Source organism: Heptranchias perlo, chromosome 1 (assembly GCF_035084215.1).
Source record: "Heptranchias perlo isolate sHepPer1 chromosome 1, sHepPer1.hap1, whole genome shotgun sequence".
Lineage (NCBI taxonomy): Eukaryota > Metazoa > Chordata > Chondrichthyes > Hexanchiformes > Hexanchidae > Heptranchias > Heptranchias perlo.
The window spans coordinates 93,498,256-93,517,272 of record NC_090325.1 but is presented as its reverse complement, the minus strand read 5'-3'; the positions used below and the strand labels follow the sequence as shown (position 1 = coordinate 93,517,272).

General features: G+C 43.9%; 1 protein-coding gene across 3 annotated transcripts in view; it reads right to left on the bottom strand.

Moving 5' to 3' along the window:
- rfc1 (replication factor C (activator 1) 1) overlaps positions 1-19,017 on the bottom strand; it is a 99,290-nt gene that overhangs the window by 48,687 nt on the left and 31,586 nt on the right. The window contains exons 5-10 of one of the 3 annotated variants that reach the window (XM_067988687.1): positions 18,554-18,801; positions 16,787-16,861; positions 16,011-16,088; positions 7,973-8,075; positions 3,249-3,667; positions 2,375-2,482 (exon numbers count right to left, since the gene is read on the bottom strand). In XM_067988687.1, coding sequence (XP_067844788.1) covers positions 2,375-2,482; positions 3,249-3,667; positions 7,973-8,075; positions 16,011-16,088; positions 16,787-16,861; positions 18,554-18,801 — 1,031 coding nt within the window. The remainder of the gene's footprint in view (positions 1-2,374; positions 2,483-3,248; positions 3,668-7,972; positions 8,076-16,010; positions 16,089-16,786; positions 16,862-18,553; positions 18,802-19,017) is intronic. The other 2 variants (XM_067988695.1, XM_067988705.1) reach the window with 2 other exon arrangements.

Sequence of the window (19,017 nt, the reverse complement as noted above, 5' to 3'; positions counted from 1 at the left end):
GAAATGCAGCAGTTGCCAACATGCAAGTTGTAGCATTGTAACTATTGCAGTAGCATGTGGTGCTCCCTTCTCCCTTAGGTAAAACAGCTTCTACAGGAGGTCCTGATCACCAATAATCCCAATTATAATGGTGACTGCCAGCTACTGACCATTGCACGAGGAATGAATGGCAGATGCAGAGGGCGCTGAGGTGGAGGTCAGTGCAAACATCACTTTCCTCTCCTAGCAACACCAATCACCCTGGTTGGCTGGAGACTTCAATCTGGGCTGGGAGCACAGAGAGTTCAGTTTTCAGCTTGCATTTGCCCAAAGATATCTTTGAATTAAAACACAAACAAGAGGACCAACATGTATTTCCTTCTCCCTGATCTTCAAACAATTATTCTCACGGGAGCGCCTGCAATATGGGATACGGCAGTGAAAGCTGACTGAGCACTCTCAGCGAGAGGTCTGTCAGATATTGCTGCTCCAGCAAATTTCCAATTTGCAGCCTTTTGGACTGATATCTTTTCAAACCTTCCTTTTTTTTTTAGCCCGCATAATGGGAAAAAGCCCTTTCCCCCCTCTCTCCCATTTGGAAGGCACTCAACATCCCTCAAACAAGCCCTATCTCATGTCCTTGCCAGAGATATCCGGGTAACTGTCAATGCCACGGTCAATGAGGACTTATTTATTTACAAAATGCTTTTTTTTTTTCGAAACTCGCTCAATGATGATATTTTCTTCCTTCCCCTTTCTGCTTTGGAAAATATCTTAGCCATTATTGTTGAGGCTCACATACAAAGGAGTGTTCACAAGCTATTTCACTTTGGGACATCACAGCCAATCCTGTCCCCATCCAATTCCCTTTTACATGCACACTCCCTAATTGGAAATCTCTGGATTGTAATCAGGAGCAAGACCTGTGGCCAATTCCAACCCCCCTCCCCTCCGCCCAGGAACACTAAGGCCATTTGTAGCCATCCCGAACCTGAGGTTATTTGAAGCTACCTGGCTGCCGCTAACTAAATACAGGCCGGGGGAAGAATCTGGAACCTTCCTGGTCCATATTTGGGGGGGGGGGGGGGGGCGGAAAAGAGAGAAGAGAGTCTAATCTAGTGAGCTATGGGGAGGAGCAGCACAGTGCTTCTGGCAAACATTTATGTATCCAGCACAGCTTTCTTCCACTTCAAATCTATAAACAAATAAAATCATAGAATTTTACAGTACAGATGGACGCCATTCTGTCTTTCTCACTCATGCCAACTCTCTTCAAAAAAAAGTATTCACTTAGTCCCAATCTCTTGACTTTTCTCCGTACCCATTTCAAGTTTTCTTTTTCAAATATTTATCCACTTCCCACTGAAAACCATAATCTTCTCACACCCTGTTTGAGGCATAAAAAAAAATCTAACTTTGCCCTTTATTCTATTGGTGATGATCTTAAACTGATGCCCTCTAGTTACCAACTCACCAGCCAGTGGAAATAGATTTTCCCTAATTACCTAATCAAAACCATTCCTAAAACACCTCCATCAGGTCTCCTGTTAACCACCTCTGTTCTAACAAAAAGAACCTCAACTTCTCTAGTCTCTCATCCTTGATACTATCTTAGGTGAGTCTCTTCTGCACCCTCTCCATGGCTTTGACATCCTTCTTAAAGGTTCTAACTGTGCCTAACCGTAGATTTGGCATTAGCTCTGCTTTTTTAAAAAAAACCTTGATCAACTGGTCAACCCACTTGTAAAGATTTGGGTATCTGAATCCCTAAGTCTCTGCTCCATTTTTAAAAAGTTTATCATTTAACATATTTCCTCTCCTTATTCTCCCTCCCAAAATTAATCACCTCACATTTTTCTGATTAAGTTTCATCTAGCATCTGTCTGCCCAATCCATTAACCTGTCTTTGCCTTCCTGAAGTCACTTACAGTCCTCTTCATAGTTAACCATACTGCACAGTGAATGTATATCAGATTTAGACAAAGATTCAAGTGCCTGTTGCGTTTTCATTAAATGCACAAAAAAACGACATCCAGTGATTCCCCAACTTATTGAATGCCATGCTGTCTAAAGGACAATTTGAAATTATGTATTGTACCATCACAAATGGTATAATAAAATCCAAATTGTAGAAAACAAGAGCAAATGATTGTTATACATTTAAAAATAACCTAGCATCTTGGCTGATTATATAAGGATAACATATACAATAAAACCATGCAATGGATTTTAAACATTTTTGTACATTATACTGTCTATTAGCATGAAAGAACACTATAGAATATGCTGGTTTTAAAACATTAGTTTCCATTAAAATTATAAAAAGGAACTCATCTCCTGTTTATAACTACAAATATCTTGCTTTGCTTTCTTCTGCACCTTTCTACCAACTTACCTGGGGGATTTCTTTGGACCCCAGAGCTCGAGGTCCATCACGATTCAGGAAGCTGCGATAGGCCAGGTAATTCTGACGCTTCTTTTCAGCGCTCTCTGGGCTCTTGGACTATAGAAACAAAGATGCAAACAGCGCTCTCTCAGCAGCTGCCTTCAAAGTACCAAGCTATCCCAGATAGAACTACTCTGAACCAAACGCCATACATCTCTGCTTAATGTGTTCAACGACATTGTGCTACAGTATGGAAAGTAGGCTAACTACACATGCAACCAACACATTCCTCCACATTCGGACAGTGCAGTCATCCCAGTTGTAAAATATAACAGTCTTTCCAACTATCTGGTATTAGCACATTTTAATAAAATGCATTTAGTATGGTTGACCCAACTCTTTCCATTCATGAATTTCCATTCTCTGTCTCACGAAATCTGATCAGCCACGTTTTATTAGTTAAAGATGAGGAAAAGTCTACGCAAGAATATTCTGTTCAAAGTATTTGCCCAATACCAGTAGTGTATTTTCCTGGATTTCAGGCACTTCCACTCCCAAGCCATTCCAAAACTGTGACCCTTAAAAATATATGGAGTCAATGCTGGACAGTTGCAATTCCTCTCAAATCAGTGGCATGTACTGGAGGGAAGGTGGCCCAAAGCAGCAGGGCTCTAACTGTGGCAGGAAATCTGACTGGTTTTTTTGTTTAAAAGTAAAACAGATCAACATTTTTATGATTGTTTTTCCACATTGACATGGGGGGTGGGGGGGGGGAAATTAGGAAATACCCCTTCCCCCTTTTATTTGAAGGGAACCACAACTTAAAGTAACCCAAGCATGCACCTGACCCAAGTACATCAAATGTGATCAAAGTGATTCTTACCTCAGGTTTTTTGGGGGATATTTTCTCCTCTTTGCTTGGAAAGATCGTCTCTTTGTTTGGAGAAACAGTTTTCTCTTCATTTTTTGAAGAAACCTTTGTTTCTCCTTTCTTTGAAGAACTAGCTTTCTCCTCTTTTTTTGTAGAACTGGCTTTCTCATCTTTCTTTGGCGAAATTCTCTTCTCTCGGGCTGGTCTTGTTGGACTCTTCTCTATCACTCGTGTCAATTCTTCTTTACGTTTCATGATGGCCAGTTTTGTACTTGTTTTTACCGGAGACATTTTACTAAAAGACTTTTCCACTTTGGTACTGGAAGATTCAGATGAAGATTGGGAAAAAATCCTCATGCTCTGCGATTTACTACTTACTAATTTTTCACTGCAGTTTTTCAAGTTGCTGTCAGTTTCACTCAACATCTTAGCTAAAAATTAAGGTAAAGATTGATTAGTGAAGTTTTTATTTTAAAAATATGCACATCAAGGTGAGGATGCTGGGAAATAGAACCCCATCTATTTTAAGGATCCAGTGTCAGCATTAAGCTTTGCCAACTCGGTACAGCTAACAAGAAAGTAAATTTCCCTCTACTCCAGGGGTGCTCAAACATTTTTTTTTCTACGTACTCAGTTGCTTACCATGGAACCCAACGGACAATATAGAAACATTTACACCACAAAACACCAAATTCAATTAATTATTAAAGGTGACACTGTGTGCAGTATTGGGCTCCATGCTATAGGAAGGATGTTGAGGCTTTAGAGAGTATACAATGTAGATTCATTAGGATGCTGCCTGGTATGAGGAAATATAAATATGAAAAAAGACTTGAAAAGTTGGATTTTTTCATTAGAACAACACAGATCACGGGGTGATACAATAGAAGTTTTTAAAATGATGGGACAGGGTAGATAGAAGCAGGCTGTTTCCAATAGTTGACGGGTTAAGAATGAAGGGCCACAGATACAAGATTAAATGCAAGAGATTTAGAATAGAGGGCAGGAGAAACATCACACACAGAGCTGAAAGGCTGTGGGGTTCACTTCTAGTGTTAGTGGTTGAGGCAGAAACTATTTCAACATTCAAGATTAGATTGGTTAGGTGGATGAAGGAAAAGGGGTTGAAGGGATATGGGAGCAGGGTGGGTAAAAATGTGATTAAAACTATTTGCTCAGGTGGAGCATAAATACTGACAGGTTGAACCGAATGGCCTGTTTCTGTGTTGTAAACTTCATTGTCTTTCTGTGCATTTTTCATGCTCATTAAAAGGGAGCTATAGTTAAACTACAATAGAATCATAGAAAGGTTACAGCACGGAAGGAGGCCATTTGGCCCATCGTGCAAGAGCAATCCAGCTAGTCCCACTCCCCTGCCCTATCCCTGCAAATTTTTTCCTTTCAAGTACTTATCCGGTTCCCTTTTGAACGCCATGATTGAATCTGCCTCCACCACCTCCTCAGGCAGTGCATTCCAGATCCTAACCACTCGCTGTGTAAAGAAGTTTTTCCTCATGTCACCTTTGGCTCTTTTGCCAATCACCTTAAATTTATGTCCTCTGGTCCTTGAACCTTCCGCCAATGGTAACAGTTTCTCTCTGTCTATTCGGTCTAGACCCTTCATGATTTTGAATACCTCTATCAAATCTCCTCGCAACCATCTCTGTTCCAAGGAGAACAACCCCAGCTTCTCCAGTCTATCCATGTAACTGAAGTCCCTCATCCATGGAACCTTTCTAGTAAATCTCTTCTGCACCCTTTCTATAGGCCTTCACATCTTTCCTAAAGTGCAGTGCCCAGAACTGGACACAATACACCAGCTGTGGCCAAACCAGTGTTTTATAAAGGTTCATCTTGACTTCCATACTTTTGTACTCTCTGCCTCTATAAAGCCCAGGGTCCTGTATGCTTTCTCAACCTGCCCTGCCACCTTCAACGATTTGTGCACATATATCCCCAGATCTCTCAGTTCTTGTACCCCTTTTAGAGTTATGCCCTCTAGTTTATATTGCCGCTCCTCATTCTTCCTGCCAAAATGTATCACTTCGCATTTTTCTGCATTAAATTTCATCTGCCACATGTCTGCCTATGTCACCAACCTGTCTATATCCGCTTGAAGTCTATCACTATCCTCCTCACTGTTTATTACCCTTCCAAGTTTTGTCTCATCTGCAAATTTGGAAATTGTGCCCTGTACACCCAAGTCCATGTCATTAACATATATCAAGAAAAGCCGTGGTCCCAGCACCGACCCCCTGGGGAACACCAATGTATACCTCTCTCCAGTCTGAAAAACAACCTTTCACCACTACTCTGTATCCTGTCACTTAGCCAAATCTGTATCCATGTTGCTATTGCCCCCTTTATTCCATGGGCTGCAATCTTGATGATAAGCCTACCATGTGGCGCTTTATCAAACGCCTTTTGGAAATCCATATAGACCACATCAACAGCATTGCCCTCATCTACCCTCTCTGTTACCTCATCAAAAAGCTCTATCAAGTTAGTTATACACGATTTGCCGTTAACAAATTCGTGCTGGCTTAGGATGCATCCCATTCAGACCTGGTGACTTATCTACCTTTCTAGTAGCTCTTCTTTACCAATTTTTAGCCAATCCAGTAACTCAACTATATCATCCTTTACTGAGACTCTGGCAGCATCTTCTTCCTCAGTAAAGACAGATGCAAAGTCATATAGTGCCATACCCTCTGCCTCCATGTGTAGATCTCCTTTATGGTCCCTATTCAGCCCCACCCCTCCTCTTACTACCTGTTTACATGCGTGTAGAAGACTTTTGGATTCACTTTTATGTTGGCCGCCAGTCTATTCTCATACTCTCTCTTTGTCCCTTTATTTCCTTTTTCACTTCCCTCTGAACTTTCCATATTCAGCCTGGTTCTCATTGTATTATCAACCTGACATCTGTCATACGCCCCTTTTTGCTGTTTCATCTTACTCACTATCTCTTTTGTCATCCAGGGAGCTCTGGCTTTAGTTGCCCTACCTTTCTGCCTCATGGGATGTGCCTAGACTGTACCCGAACCATCTCCTCTTTAAAGGTCACCCATGTTCAATTACAGTTTTGCCTGCCAATCTTTGATTCCAATTTACCCAGACCAGATCTGTTCTCATCCCACTGAAATTGGCCCTCCTCCAATTCAGTATTTTTACTTTAGAGTGGTCTGTGTCCTTTTCCATAGCTATTCTAAACCTTAGGATACTATGATCACTGCTCCCTAATTGCTCCCCCACTGATACATGCTCCACTTGGCCCGCCTCATTCCCCAGAACCAAGTCCAGTAATGCTTCCTTCCTCGTTGGGCCAGAAATGTACTGGTTAAGAAAGTTATCCTGAACACACTTCAAAAAATTCCTCCCCCTCTTTGCCCCTTATATTATTATTGTTATCCCTGTCTATATTAGGATAGTTGAAGTCCCCAGTTATCACTACTCTATAGATTTTGCACCTCTCTGTAATTTCCCTGCAAATTTGCTCCTCTATATCCTTCCCACTAGTTGGTGGCCTATAGAATACACCCAGTAGTGTAATGGCACCTCTATTGTTTCTTAACTCTAACCAAATTGATTCTGTCCTTGACCCCTCCAGGACATCCTGTCTCTCTCCAGTACTGCAATATTCTCCTTAATCAATACTGCCACCCCTTTCCTTCCCTATCTGTCCCAATAGACTGTTATTTTTCTGTAATCAGCAGTCATTAAGTGGACATTTTAAAAGAATAAACTTTTGACACTTGATTCTAATGAGTATTCTTATTCATGAGACTAGGTCAATTGATAGATTTTTGTTAGGCATGGGTATTAAAGGATATGAAACCAAGGCGGGTAAATGGAGTTAAAATACAGATCAATCATGATCTAATGGAATGGCGGAGCAGGCTCGAGGGGCTGAATGGCATCCTCCTGTTCCTATGTTCCCCTCGCATCCCGACTTTTGCATAATCAACAAATTCCGGTATCATGTTGCCTATGCCCAAGTTCAAATCATCTACATATATACCAAAAACAAAAGTGGACCCCACACCGACCGCTGGGATTCCAACCTTTCTCCAATCCAAACACCACCCATGAACCCCAACTTTTTGCTTCACGTCTATCAATTAACTTTTGTCCATGCTGCTACACTTCCTTTTGCACGGCTTCAATATTGTGACCCGCTCAACACTTATTGTACTGAGCCTCAAATGGTTAAGCGCCTTGCGGCATTTTACTATATTAACGGTGCTATATAAATGAAAGCTGTTGTTGTTGAGGAAGAACGATTGACTTAGGAAACAGTCATCAGCCAGAGGCGAATTTAAGATGTTCTTAGCCCCACTTCCAGAATGGATGGAGGGATTGCAGTGGCACTGGAATGCAGGCAAACTAAATTTAATTTAAAAACTTACAGAAAAGTTGAATTATGGTCTATTATTTAGAAGTTAGAAAAAAATGAACAGGGAACAAAAAAACAATTGGGAAAGCAGAGTAAGCAGATAAAGTATTGAAAGCCTAATGCCAAAGTAATAAAGCTACTCTTTGCATCACCCCATTTTTAGGGTCTGCTGCAGCATAATCCTACAACAGACTGACTGACTGACCGACCGACCGACCGACCGACCGACCGCAGGCAGCCTGGAATTCCATGGAGCTTCCAGCAATTTAAGGTTTAAACAGCCTTAGCACTTGACGTTGGAGTCTCTGGAAAGTGCATAATCACATTTTTTTAAACATACATTTACCAGAGTCTTCTGCTATCTGTTCATCTGGCGTTTTTCTGGGTTCAGCCTTTACGACCAAGGATAAAGATAGTTCCTGGCCTTCAGAATCAGTGCGTGTCTGAAAAGGGTCGGAAAAGACAGTCAGTTATTAAAGAAATAGTCAAAGAACAAGCCTACAATGGCCATAATTCAAGTATTGGTTTGAACAAAAATACCCCTCCTACAATCAAATAAAAGTTCCAAAAACATTGAGGACATGGCTCCATCTCCGACGGAGATGGGTTAATCTCTTTAAAATCTAGTGTAAATTGCTATCAAATGTTTAAGTTCAATTTTAAAGTTTAAATTTTTAAGTTTCGGTCAGGCTTCAGCAGAGAGAGCTGCTGTAGTTCGTTCATTGGTTAGCTGGATTAAACTGGTTCCTGAAACAGGAGCAGGCCTGACTCATCTGAGTCACAAACAGTAGACATACAGGGACCTGTGAGTGCAACTGGCATCGAGTGCAACGGAGCACCGAGCGATCAACTGAGAGTTTGGGAGTTCGGAGAAGTGGGGGAAGGAGGTGCTGCTTTGCCTTGCTTTTCCTAACTTTTTCCGCAGAGGGGCAGTGGACCTGAGCAGCAGAAGACTGAGAGTGAGGATAAAAGCAGCAACAGACCTGCAACAAGGGGAAAATACTGTGCAACGTCACAGGTGAGGCAGGAGAGTCTGAGAGATGAGCACAGTATAAAAGGAGAGACCGAGAGCGGGAGGAGAGTCTGAGAGGTGAACACAGTGTAAATCTAAGGCATGGCAGCACAGCTCGCACCCGTGATATGCTCCTCCTGGGCTATGTGGGAAGTCACGGACACTACCAGTGTCCCTGGTGACCACGTGTCCAGCTGCAGCTACTGGTTAACCGCATTTCGGAGCTGGAGCTGCGGGTGGATTCACTGTGGTGCATCCGTGATGCTGAGACTATCATGGATAGCACATTCAGTGAGGTGGTCACACCGCAGGTAAAGATTACGCAGGCAGAAAGGAAATGGGTGACTGCCAGGCAGAGTAAAAGGACTAGGCAGGTAGAGCAGGAGTCCATTGGGGCCATCTCCCTCTCAAACAGATATACCGCTTTCAATACTGTTGGGGGAGATGGCTTATCAGGGGAAAGCAGCAAGAGCCAAGTTCGTGGCACCACGGTGGCTCTGCTGCTCAGGAGGGGAGGAAGAAGAGTGGCAAGGCTATAGTGATAGGGGATTCAATTGTAAGGGGAACAAATAGGCGTTTCTGCGGCCACAAATGTGACTCCAGGATGGTATGTTGCCTCCCTGGTGCTAGCGTCGAGGATGTCATGGAGCGGCAGCAGGGCATTCTGGAGGGGGAGTGTGAACAGCCAGTAGTCGTGGTCCGTATCGGTACCCAACGACATAGGTTAAAAAAAAGGGATGAGGTCCTGCAGGTGAATTTAAGGAGTTAGGAGATAAATTAAAAAGCAGGACCTCAAAAGGTAGTGATCTCAGGATTACTACCAGTGCCACGTGCTAGTGAGTATAGGAACAGGAGAATAGACCGGATGAATGCGTGGCTGCAGGGATGGTGTAGGAGGGAGGGATTTAGATTCCTGGGACATTGGGACCGGTTCTGAGGAAGGTGGGACCTGTACAAGCGGGACGGGTTACACCAGAGCAGGACCGGGACCAATGTCCTCGTGGAGGTGTTTGCTAGTGCTGTTGGGGAAGGTTTAAACTAGAGTGGCAGGGGGATGGGAACCTGAGCGGGGAGTCAGAAGGGAGTAAAGTTGAGAGCAGCAAGAGATGGGAAGACCCAGGGGAAATTTACAATACAAATAGTACAAACAGTTGTTCAAGAACAAGTGAAAGGGAAAAGCGTAGAGCAGCAGAAAGAAAGTGTACTTTAGGCACTACAGATAAAGTGAAAACTAGAAGGTGTTAACCCAGCAGTTAACCCAGCATCAAAGCTGAAGGTCAGGCTAGGGTGTGTGGCCCAACAAAGAGTTCTATATACAAATGCACAGAGTATAAGGAGTAAATTAAATGAACTACAGGTTCAAATTCAAATTGGAGGGTATGAGATGATAGCTATTACTGAGACATGGCTGCAGGATGGTCAGGATTGGGAACTAAATATACCAGGTTATAAGGTCTACAGGAGAGATAGGGAACATGGAAGAGGGGGAGGTGTAGCCTTAGTGATTAGAGATGAAATCACTTCAATGATAAAGGAGGATATAACGAGGGGTAAGCAGCCAACAGAGACCTTATGGGTTGAACTGAGAAATAGGAAAGGATCCAAGACTATAGTGGGAGTTGTGTATAGGACCCCTGGCAGCAGCTCTGAAGTGCTAGATTGTATAAATGCAAAGATTAGACAAGCGTGTAACAAAGGCATAGTGGTCTTAATGGGGGACTTTAACCTTCACATAGATTGGGAAAAGCAGACTAGCAACTGTCAGAAAGGTAGTGATTTCTTAAGTGAGTCCAGGATAGTTTTCTACATCAGTATGTCCTAGAGGCAACAAGGGGGCAAGCCATACTAGATTTAGTAATGAGTAATGAACCAGATTTAGTTAACTGCTTAACTGTGCGTGAACATCTGTCCAATAACGATCATAACATGATCGAGTTCAAGGTAGTGTTTGAAAGGGAAAAAAATGAATCAGCTGCTAAGATTCTAGACTTGGGTAAGGCCGACTTCAATGGGATGAGACAGAGACTGTCCACAGTAAACTGAGCAAATCTGTTAATGGGTAAAACGACTGATGATCAGTAGGAAATGTTTAAAGAAACATTTAACGTGATACAGAATCGGTTTATACCCGAGGGGCAAGAACTCTACTTGCCAAAAAAAACAGCCATGGACAACTAAAGAGGTAAGGGACAGTATAAGACATAAGGAAAGGGCATACAAAAAGGCAAAAAATGGCACAGATCCTGGCAAATGGGAAAGATACAAAGATCAACAAAGGGTCATAAAACAGATAGTAAGAGCTACAAAAAGAGAGTATGAAAAGAAACTTGCAAGGGATATCAAAACCAATACAAAGAACTTTTATAGTTATATTAGGAAAAAGAGGGTTGTCAGGAGCAGTGTTGGCCCCTTAAAAACTGAAAGTGGGAATACTGTCATTGACAATGGGGAAATGGCGGACATGTTGAACAATTACTTTACGTCAGTATTTACAGTAGAAAAAGAGGATAGCATGCCGGAAATTCCAAGAAAACTAATATTGAATCGGGGACAGGGACTCGATAAAATTAACATAAGTAAAACAAAAGTAATGAAGAAAATAATAGTACTAAAGAGTGACAAATCCCCAGGAACAGATGGTTTCCATTCCAGGGTTTTAAAGGAAGTAGGTGAGCACATTGCAGATGCCCTAACTATAATCTTTCAAAGTTCTTTAGATTCAGGAACTGTCCCTCTAGATTGGAAAATTGCACATGTCACTCTGCTTTTTAAGAAAGGGGAGAGAAGGAAACCGGGGAATTATAGACCAGTTAGCCTAACATCTGTTGTGGGGAAAATGCTGGAGTCTATAATTAAGGATAGGGTGACTGAACACCTCGAGAATTTTCAGTTAATCAGAGAGAGCCAGCATGGATTTGTGAAAGGTAGGTCGTGCCTGACAAACCTGATTGAATTTTTTGAAGAGGTGACTAAAGTAGTGGACAGGGAAATGTCAATGGATGTTATTTATATGGACTTCCAGAAGGCATTTGATAAAGACCCACATAAGAGACTGTTAGCTAAGTTAGAAGCCCATGGAATCGAGGGAAAAGTACGGACTTGGTTAGGAAGTTGGCTGAGCGAAAGGCGACAGAGGGTAGGGATAATGGGTAGGTATTCACATTGGCAGGATGTGACTAGTGGAGTCCTGCAGGGATCTGTCTTGATGCCTCAATTATTCACAATATTTATTAATGACTTAGATGAAGGCATAGAAAGTCTCATATCTAAGTTTGCCGATGACACAAAGATTGGTGGCATTGTAAGCAGTGTAGATGAAAGCATAAAATTACAAAGGGATATTGATAGATTAGGTGAATGGGCAAAACTGTGGCAAATGGAATTCAATGTAGGCAAATGTGAGGTCATCCACTTTGGACCGAAAAAGGATAGAACAGGGTACTTTCGAAATGGTAAAAAGTTAAAAACAGTATGTCCAAAGGGACTTAGGAGTTCAGGTACATCGATCATTGACGTGTCATGAACAGGTGCAGAAAATAATCAATAAGGCTAATGGAATGCTGGCCTTTATATTTAGAGGACGAGAGTACAAGGGGGCAGAAGTTATGCTGCAGCCATACAAAACCTTGGTTAGACCGCACCTGGAGTACTGTGAACAGTTCTGGGCACCGCACCTTCAGAAGGACATATTGGCCTTGGAGGGAGTGCAGCGTAGGTTTACTAGAATGATACCCGGACTTCAAGGGTTAAGTTACGAGGAGAAATTACACAAATTGGGGTTGTGTTCTCTAGAGTTTCGAAGGTTAAGGGGTGATCAGATCAAAGTTTATAAGATATTAAGGGGAACAGATAGGGTGGATAGAGAGAAACTATTTCCGCTGGTTGGGGATTCTAGGAGTAGGGGGCACAGTCTAGAAATTAGGGCCAGACCGTTCAGGAGTGAGATTAGAAAACATTTCTACACACAAAAGGGTGGTAGAAGTTTGGAACTCTCTTCCGCAAACAGCAACTGATGCTAGCTCAATTGCTAAATTTAAATCTGAGATAGATAATACCTTTGGTTGCCAAAAAGCTAAGGGATATGGGCCAAAGGCAGGTATATGGAGTTAGAGCTCAATGAGATCTGCTTTGGAGATTTGATTCTCTGGGACATCATGAACAACTGAATTGATAAACATGATCCAAAACTGGTCCAAGCAGCTCAGGCCTGAAAAGAACACTGGTGAGCTGTTTTAGCTCAGGCTTCCTTGGCCTTTTTTCCTATTCACTCTCATCCATTCCTCCTTCCCCCATGGATAATGTGCCAAAATTGGGAGAGCTGTCCCACAGACTAGTCAAGCAACAGCCTGACTTAGCCATACTCACAGAATCATACCTTTCAGCCAACGTCCCAGACTCTTCCATCACCATCCCTGGGTATGTCCTGTCCCACCGGCAGGACAGACCGACCAGAGGTGGCGGTACAGTGATATACAGTCAGGAGGGAGTGGCCCTGGGAGTCCTCAACATCGACTCTGGACCCCATGAAATCTCATGGCATCAGGTCAAACGTGGGCAAGGAAATCTCCTGCTGATTACCACCTACCGCCCTCCCTCAGCTGATGAATCAGTCCTCTTCCATGTTGAACACCACTTGGAGGAAGCACTAAGAGTAGCAAGGGCACAGAATGTACTCTGGGTGGGGGAATTCAATGTCCATCACCAAGAGTGGCTCGGGAGCACCACAACTGACCGAGCTGGCAGAGTCCTGAAGGACATAATTGCCAGACTGGGCCTGCGGCAAGCGGTGTGTGAACCAACACGAGGGAAAAACTTACTTGACCACGTCCTCACCAATCTACCTGTTGCAAACGCATCTGTCCATGACAGTATTGGTAGGAGTGACCACCGCACAGTTCTCGTGGAGACGAAGTCCTGTCTTCGTACTGAGGACACCATCCAATGTGTTGTGTGGCACTACCACCGTGCTAAATGGGATAGATTCAGAACAGATCTAGCAGCTCAAAACTGGGCATCCACGAGGCGCTGTGGGCCATCAGCAGCAGCAGAATTGTATTCCACCACAATCTGTAACCTCATGGCCCGGCATATTCCTCACTCTACCATTACTAACAAGCCAGGGGGATCAACCCTGGTTCAATGAGGAGTGTAGACGAGCATGCCAGGAGCAGCACCAGACGTACCTAAAAATGTGGTGCCAACCTGGTGAAGCTACAACTCAGGACTACATGCGTGCTAATCAGCAGAAGCAACATGCTATAGACAGAGCTAAGCGATTCCACAACCAACGGATCAGATCAAAGCTCTGCAGTCCTGCCACATCCAGTCGTGAATGGTGGTGGACAATAAAACAACTAACGGGAGGAGGAGGCTCTGCAAACATCCCATCCTCAATGATGGCGGAGGCCAGCACGTGAACGCAAAAGACAAGGCTGAAGTGTTTGCAACCATCTTCAGCCAGAAGTGCCGAGTGGATGACCCATCTCGGCTTTCTCCCGATATCACCCCATCACAGAAGCCAGTCTTCAGCCAATTCAATTCACTCCACGTGATATCAAGAAACGGCTGAGTGCACTGGATACAGCAACGGCTATGGGCCCCGACAACATCCCGGCTGTAGTCCTGAAGACCTGTGTTCCAGAATTAGCTGCGCCTCTAGCCAAGCTGTTCCAGTACAGCTACAACACTGGCATCTACCTGACAATGTGGAAAATTGCCCAGATATGTCCTGTCCACAAAAAGCAGGACAAATCCAATCTGGCCAGTTACCACCCCATCAGTTTACTCTCAATCATCAGCAAAGTGATGGAAGGTGTCGTCGACAGTGCTATCAAGCGGCACTTACTCACCAATAACCTGCTCACCGATGCTCAGTTTGGGTTCCGCCAGGAACACTCGGCTCCAGACCTCATTACAGCTTTGGTCCAAACATGGACAAAAGAGCTGAATTCCAGAGGTGTGGTGAGAGTGACTGCCCTTGACATCAAGGCAGCATTTGACCGAGTGTGGCACCAAGGAGCCCTAGTAAAATTGAAGACAATGGGAATCAGGGGGAAAACTCTCCAGTGGCTGGAGTCATACCTAGCACAAAGGAAGATGGTAGTGGTTGTTGGAGGACAATCATTTCAGCCCCAGGGCATTGTTGCAGGAGTTCCTCACGGCAGTGTCCTAGGCCCAACCATCTTCAGCTGCTTCATCAATGACCTTCCCTCCGTCATAAGGTCAGAAATGGGGATGTTCGCTGATGATTACATGGTGTTCAGTTCCATTCGCAACCCCTCAAATAACGAAGCAGTCCGAGCCCGCATGCAGAAAGACCTGGACAACATCCAGGCTTGGGCTGATGAGTGGCAAGTAACATTCGCGCCACACAAGTGCCAGGCAATGACCATCTCCAACAAGAGAGAGTCTAACCACCTCCCCTTGACATTCAACGGTATTACCATCGCCAAATCCCCCATCATCAACATCCTGGGGGTCACCACTGACCAGAAACTTAACTGGACCAGCCACATAAATACTGTGGCTACAAGAGCAGGTCAGAGGCTGGGTATTCTGCAGCGAGTGACTCACCTCCTGACTCTCCAAAGCCTTTCCACCATCTACAAGGCACAAGTCAGGAGTGTGATGGAATACTGTCCACTTGCTTGGATGAGTGCAGCTCCAACAACACTCAAGAAGCTCGACACCATCCAAGATAAAGCAGCCCGCTTGATTGGCACCCCATCCACCACCCTAAACATTCACTCCCTTCACCACCGGTGCACAGTAGCTGCAGTGTGTACCATCCACAGGATGCACTGCAGCAACTCGCCAAGGCTTCTTCGACAGCACCTCCCAAACCCGTGACCTCTACCACCTAGAAGGACAAGAGCAGCAGGTACGTGGGAACAACACCACCTGCACGTGCCCCTCCAAGTGACACACACCATCCCGACTTCGAAATATATTGCCGTTCCTTCATCGTCGCTGGGTCAAAATCCTGGAACTCCCTTCCTAACAGCACTGTGGGAGAACCGTCACCACACGGACTGCAGCGGTTCAAGGCGGCGGCTCACCACCACCTTCTCAAGGGCAATTAGGGATGGGCAATAAATGCCGGCCTTGCCAGCGACGCCCACATCCCATGAACGAATAATTTAAAAAAATAATGGTGCTGAATTAAATGCATTGCAATACATTCCTTGCATAAAATTGCCCAAGAGGTTTCAAAACTCCAAGATTTTGCTACTAGTTACAAATGAAGCATTTTCAAATTAAATATCACAATGAAATAGAAAATCTTTGAACAATGTAATTATTTTAAGTTTGTAAATCAGTTTTGTTGGTTTAATTTAAAATGGTAGATCTTTATTTCAGAAGTTACCTTCTTGCTTTTTGGCAGTTCATCCAACATGGCCAATGTTCTAGCAAATTCCTCATCCTCATGCAGCTGCCTCTCAAGCTGAAAGAAGTCGGAAAACAGAACATGGTTTAAAAAATTAGACAAAAATCCATATAGGACTACATATGGAGCCTTGGGATTATTTGCAAATATTTTCCTCAGATAACGAGTGATCAAACAAACTTACTAACACATAATAGGTATCTCAATCAACATGGGCACAATGATTTACAAAGGGAAAACCTGTATACAAAGGCTGTATGGAGAAAGTGGCACAATCCCAAGAGGAATAGGGTGCAATCGGGTCAGCCATCCCTCTCAGACACCAATTGGCAGGAGGAGAGTGGGGAGACCTCGCCTAATGTGGAGAATGGCTGTGCCAGAGCGAAACAAATTAGGTCGTACATGTACTTGTACAAAATTACGTTGAATGGAGGATTCTGATTACAGCCGTAAATGCCACCATGCAGGGAGGAAGCAAGTTCCACATTTCAGTCCCCACCATTTCAGAATACTTTAAAATCATTCTATGAATGATAAGAACACAATGCAACATTATCCACCAAACTATGGCCAAATGCATACAAATCACTATAAGTATTTCTAGGCAGTAAAACATTGACTTTGAAGCTTATGATGACTGTACAGATTAAATACAAGTGGATTCATTCTAGAAGACAGACATTGCATTAATAAGGAACTGCTTAGAACCTGCATCCTTCCTTTAAATGCATAATAAGTCTTTCAGCTTCCGTTACCTCTGCATCCTCATCAAGCTGCAGCTGGCGAGCAAGCTCCTCATCTTCCATTGTGGAATCGGCACTGCCTGAAGGCTAAGATCATAGGAACAAAGTTAATCCATTTTATCCTTCCCTCCAATTTTCTCCCCCTCCCCAAGTTGTTGACTCCCTTACTGGTGTATTGTTCCACACACAGCATTCACCCTCCACTTGCTCGCCAAAGTGGCCATCAACCATGCACGAGTCTTAATAGTGCATATTAGGCTATTCAACTGAATGGGGCATCAAAACAGACCCAGTCATGTCCTCACACACTTGCATTTTAAGCAGGAAATACTGCAGAGTGATCAGGAGTAGGAACCACTACCAAATTTGCCTTTTCTAATCCAAGGGTGCTGCAGTCAATTGCAGCTCCTCTACTGCTGCCTCAGCTGTTCAGTAGAGGCCAGGCTTTCAATCTGGGACCTCAGAGGCAGTGACTTTACCTCTAACTACTTTTTAAAAAGATGTTTTAACTCCTCTAATGACCCAATGGGTAATGTGATCACCAAGTGTACAACAAACAAGGTGATCCCAGGTTCACCTTGTTTGTTGGTTAGGCCACAGCTGGAGTACTGTGTGCAGTTCTGGTCGCCACACTACAGGAAGGATGTGATCGCTTTGGAGAGGGTGCAGAGGAGATTCACCAGGATGTTACCAGGGCTGGAGCGCTTCAGCTATGAAGAGAGACTGGGAAGATTGGGTTTGTTTTCCTTGGAGCAGAGGAGGCTGAGGGGGGACATGATTGAGGTGTACAAAATTATGAGGGGCACAGATAGGATGGATACTAAGGAGCTTTTTCCCTTCGTTGAGGGTTCTATAACAAGGGGACATAGATTCAAGGTAAAAGGCGGGAGGTTTAGAGGGGATTTGAGAAAGAACTTTTTCACCCAGAGGGTGGTTGGAGTCTGGAACTCACTGCCTGAAAGGGTTGTGGAGGCAGGAACCCTCACAACATTCAAGAAGCATTTGGATGAGCACTTGAAATGCCATAGCATACAAGGCTACGGACCAAATGCTGGAATATGGGATTAGAGTAGACAGGGCTGATGGCCGGCGCGGACACGATGGGCCGAAGGGCCTCTATCCGTGCTGTATGACTCTATGACTCTATGACTCAATTCCCAGTCTCTGCTCGGCCAGCTGACCTCCACTTGGGGAAAGAGTAAAATTGACCGCAGCGTTCCAGAGGGATACATCAATTACCCCCATCATAGTGTAACCGCTAAATGCACTGGCCAGGATGGTACTAAGGAGTTCACAGATTCAAAGCACATTCAGTTCTGCATTAGTTGCCCATAGATGGAGTGCTATAATTGGCCTCAGCATCCCTGGGCTAGGTGAAGGGAGACAAAAAAACCACAGCTAAGGATCCCCCCTTCCCAATTCCCAGTTGAGATGCCTTCCACAGCCAAATAGCCCACTAATATTCACCATCTAAACTCACATGAAGAATGGCTACCAGCAAGGGTCAAAGGGTTGAGGAGAGGAAAATAAAGAGGGAGGGAAGGGAAATACAGAGAGCTAAAGTTCACGGTCACTCAATATCATCACTGATTTCACAAAAGTAAACAAATGCAAGAGGGAATAGAATATGGATGGTCCCTTATTAAAAGGTAATAATCTAGTGATTTTAGACACCTGCTCTATGTCCAGTGAACCCTATTCCAAATAGAACTACAGGTAAATATGATACAAATAAGCAGGTATTGTATTTGTACAAAAAAGAATGTAAACAATCCTTACTGCTTTCCTTTTGCTAGCCACCAGTTTTTTATTTGATCTCTGCACATTGCTTGTGCCAAAGTAATCACGCACTGATGTTGGGGTGAATGTCACTGAACTCGCTGGTTTGGGCTGCGTCGGTTTGACCTGTGTTTTAGTGTCTGCAGACCTTCCAGAGCCAGACGTTCCAGGGTGGCTCTGAGTGGGCAAACCATTTTCTCTGGATTTCTGGGTCATCTTCTTACTTTGCAGAAAATCATCCTCTTCGTCTGGAGATGATGGAAGGAAGAGGGGGAAAAACAGATTAAATAAAGAGTGCTGCCTGTGTTCCAAAGGACATACAGTACTAAGTGCCAGATAGTACCAGGAAGTGCAAATGAAAATGGCTAAAGCTGATTTTGAAAATAGACGTTTAAATGCAACCAATGGTCCTAATATTAACCTGCAGAATACCTGACCCCTATAAACGTAGGGAATTTAATCCA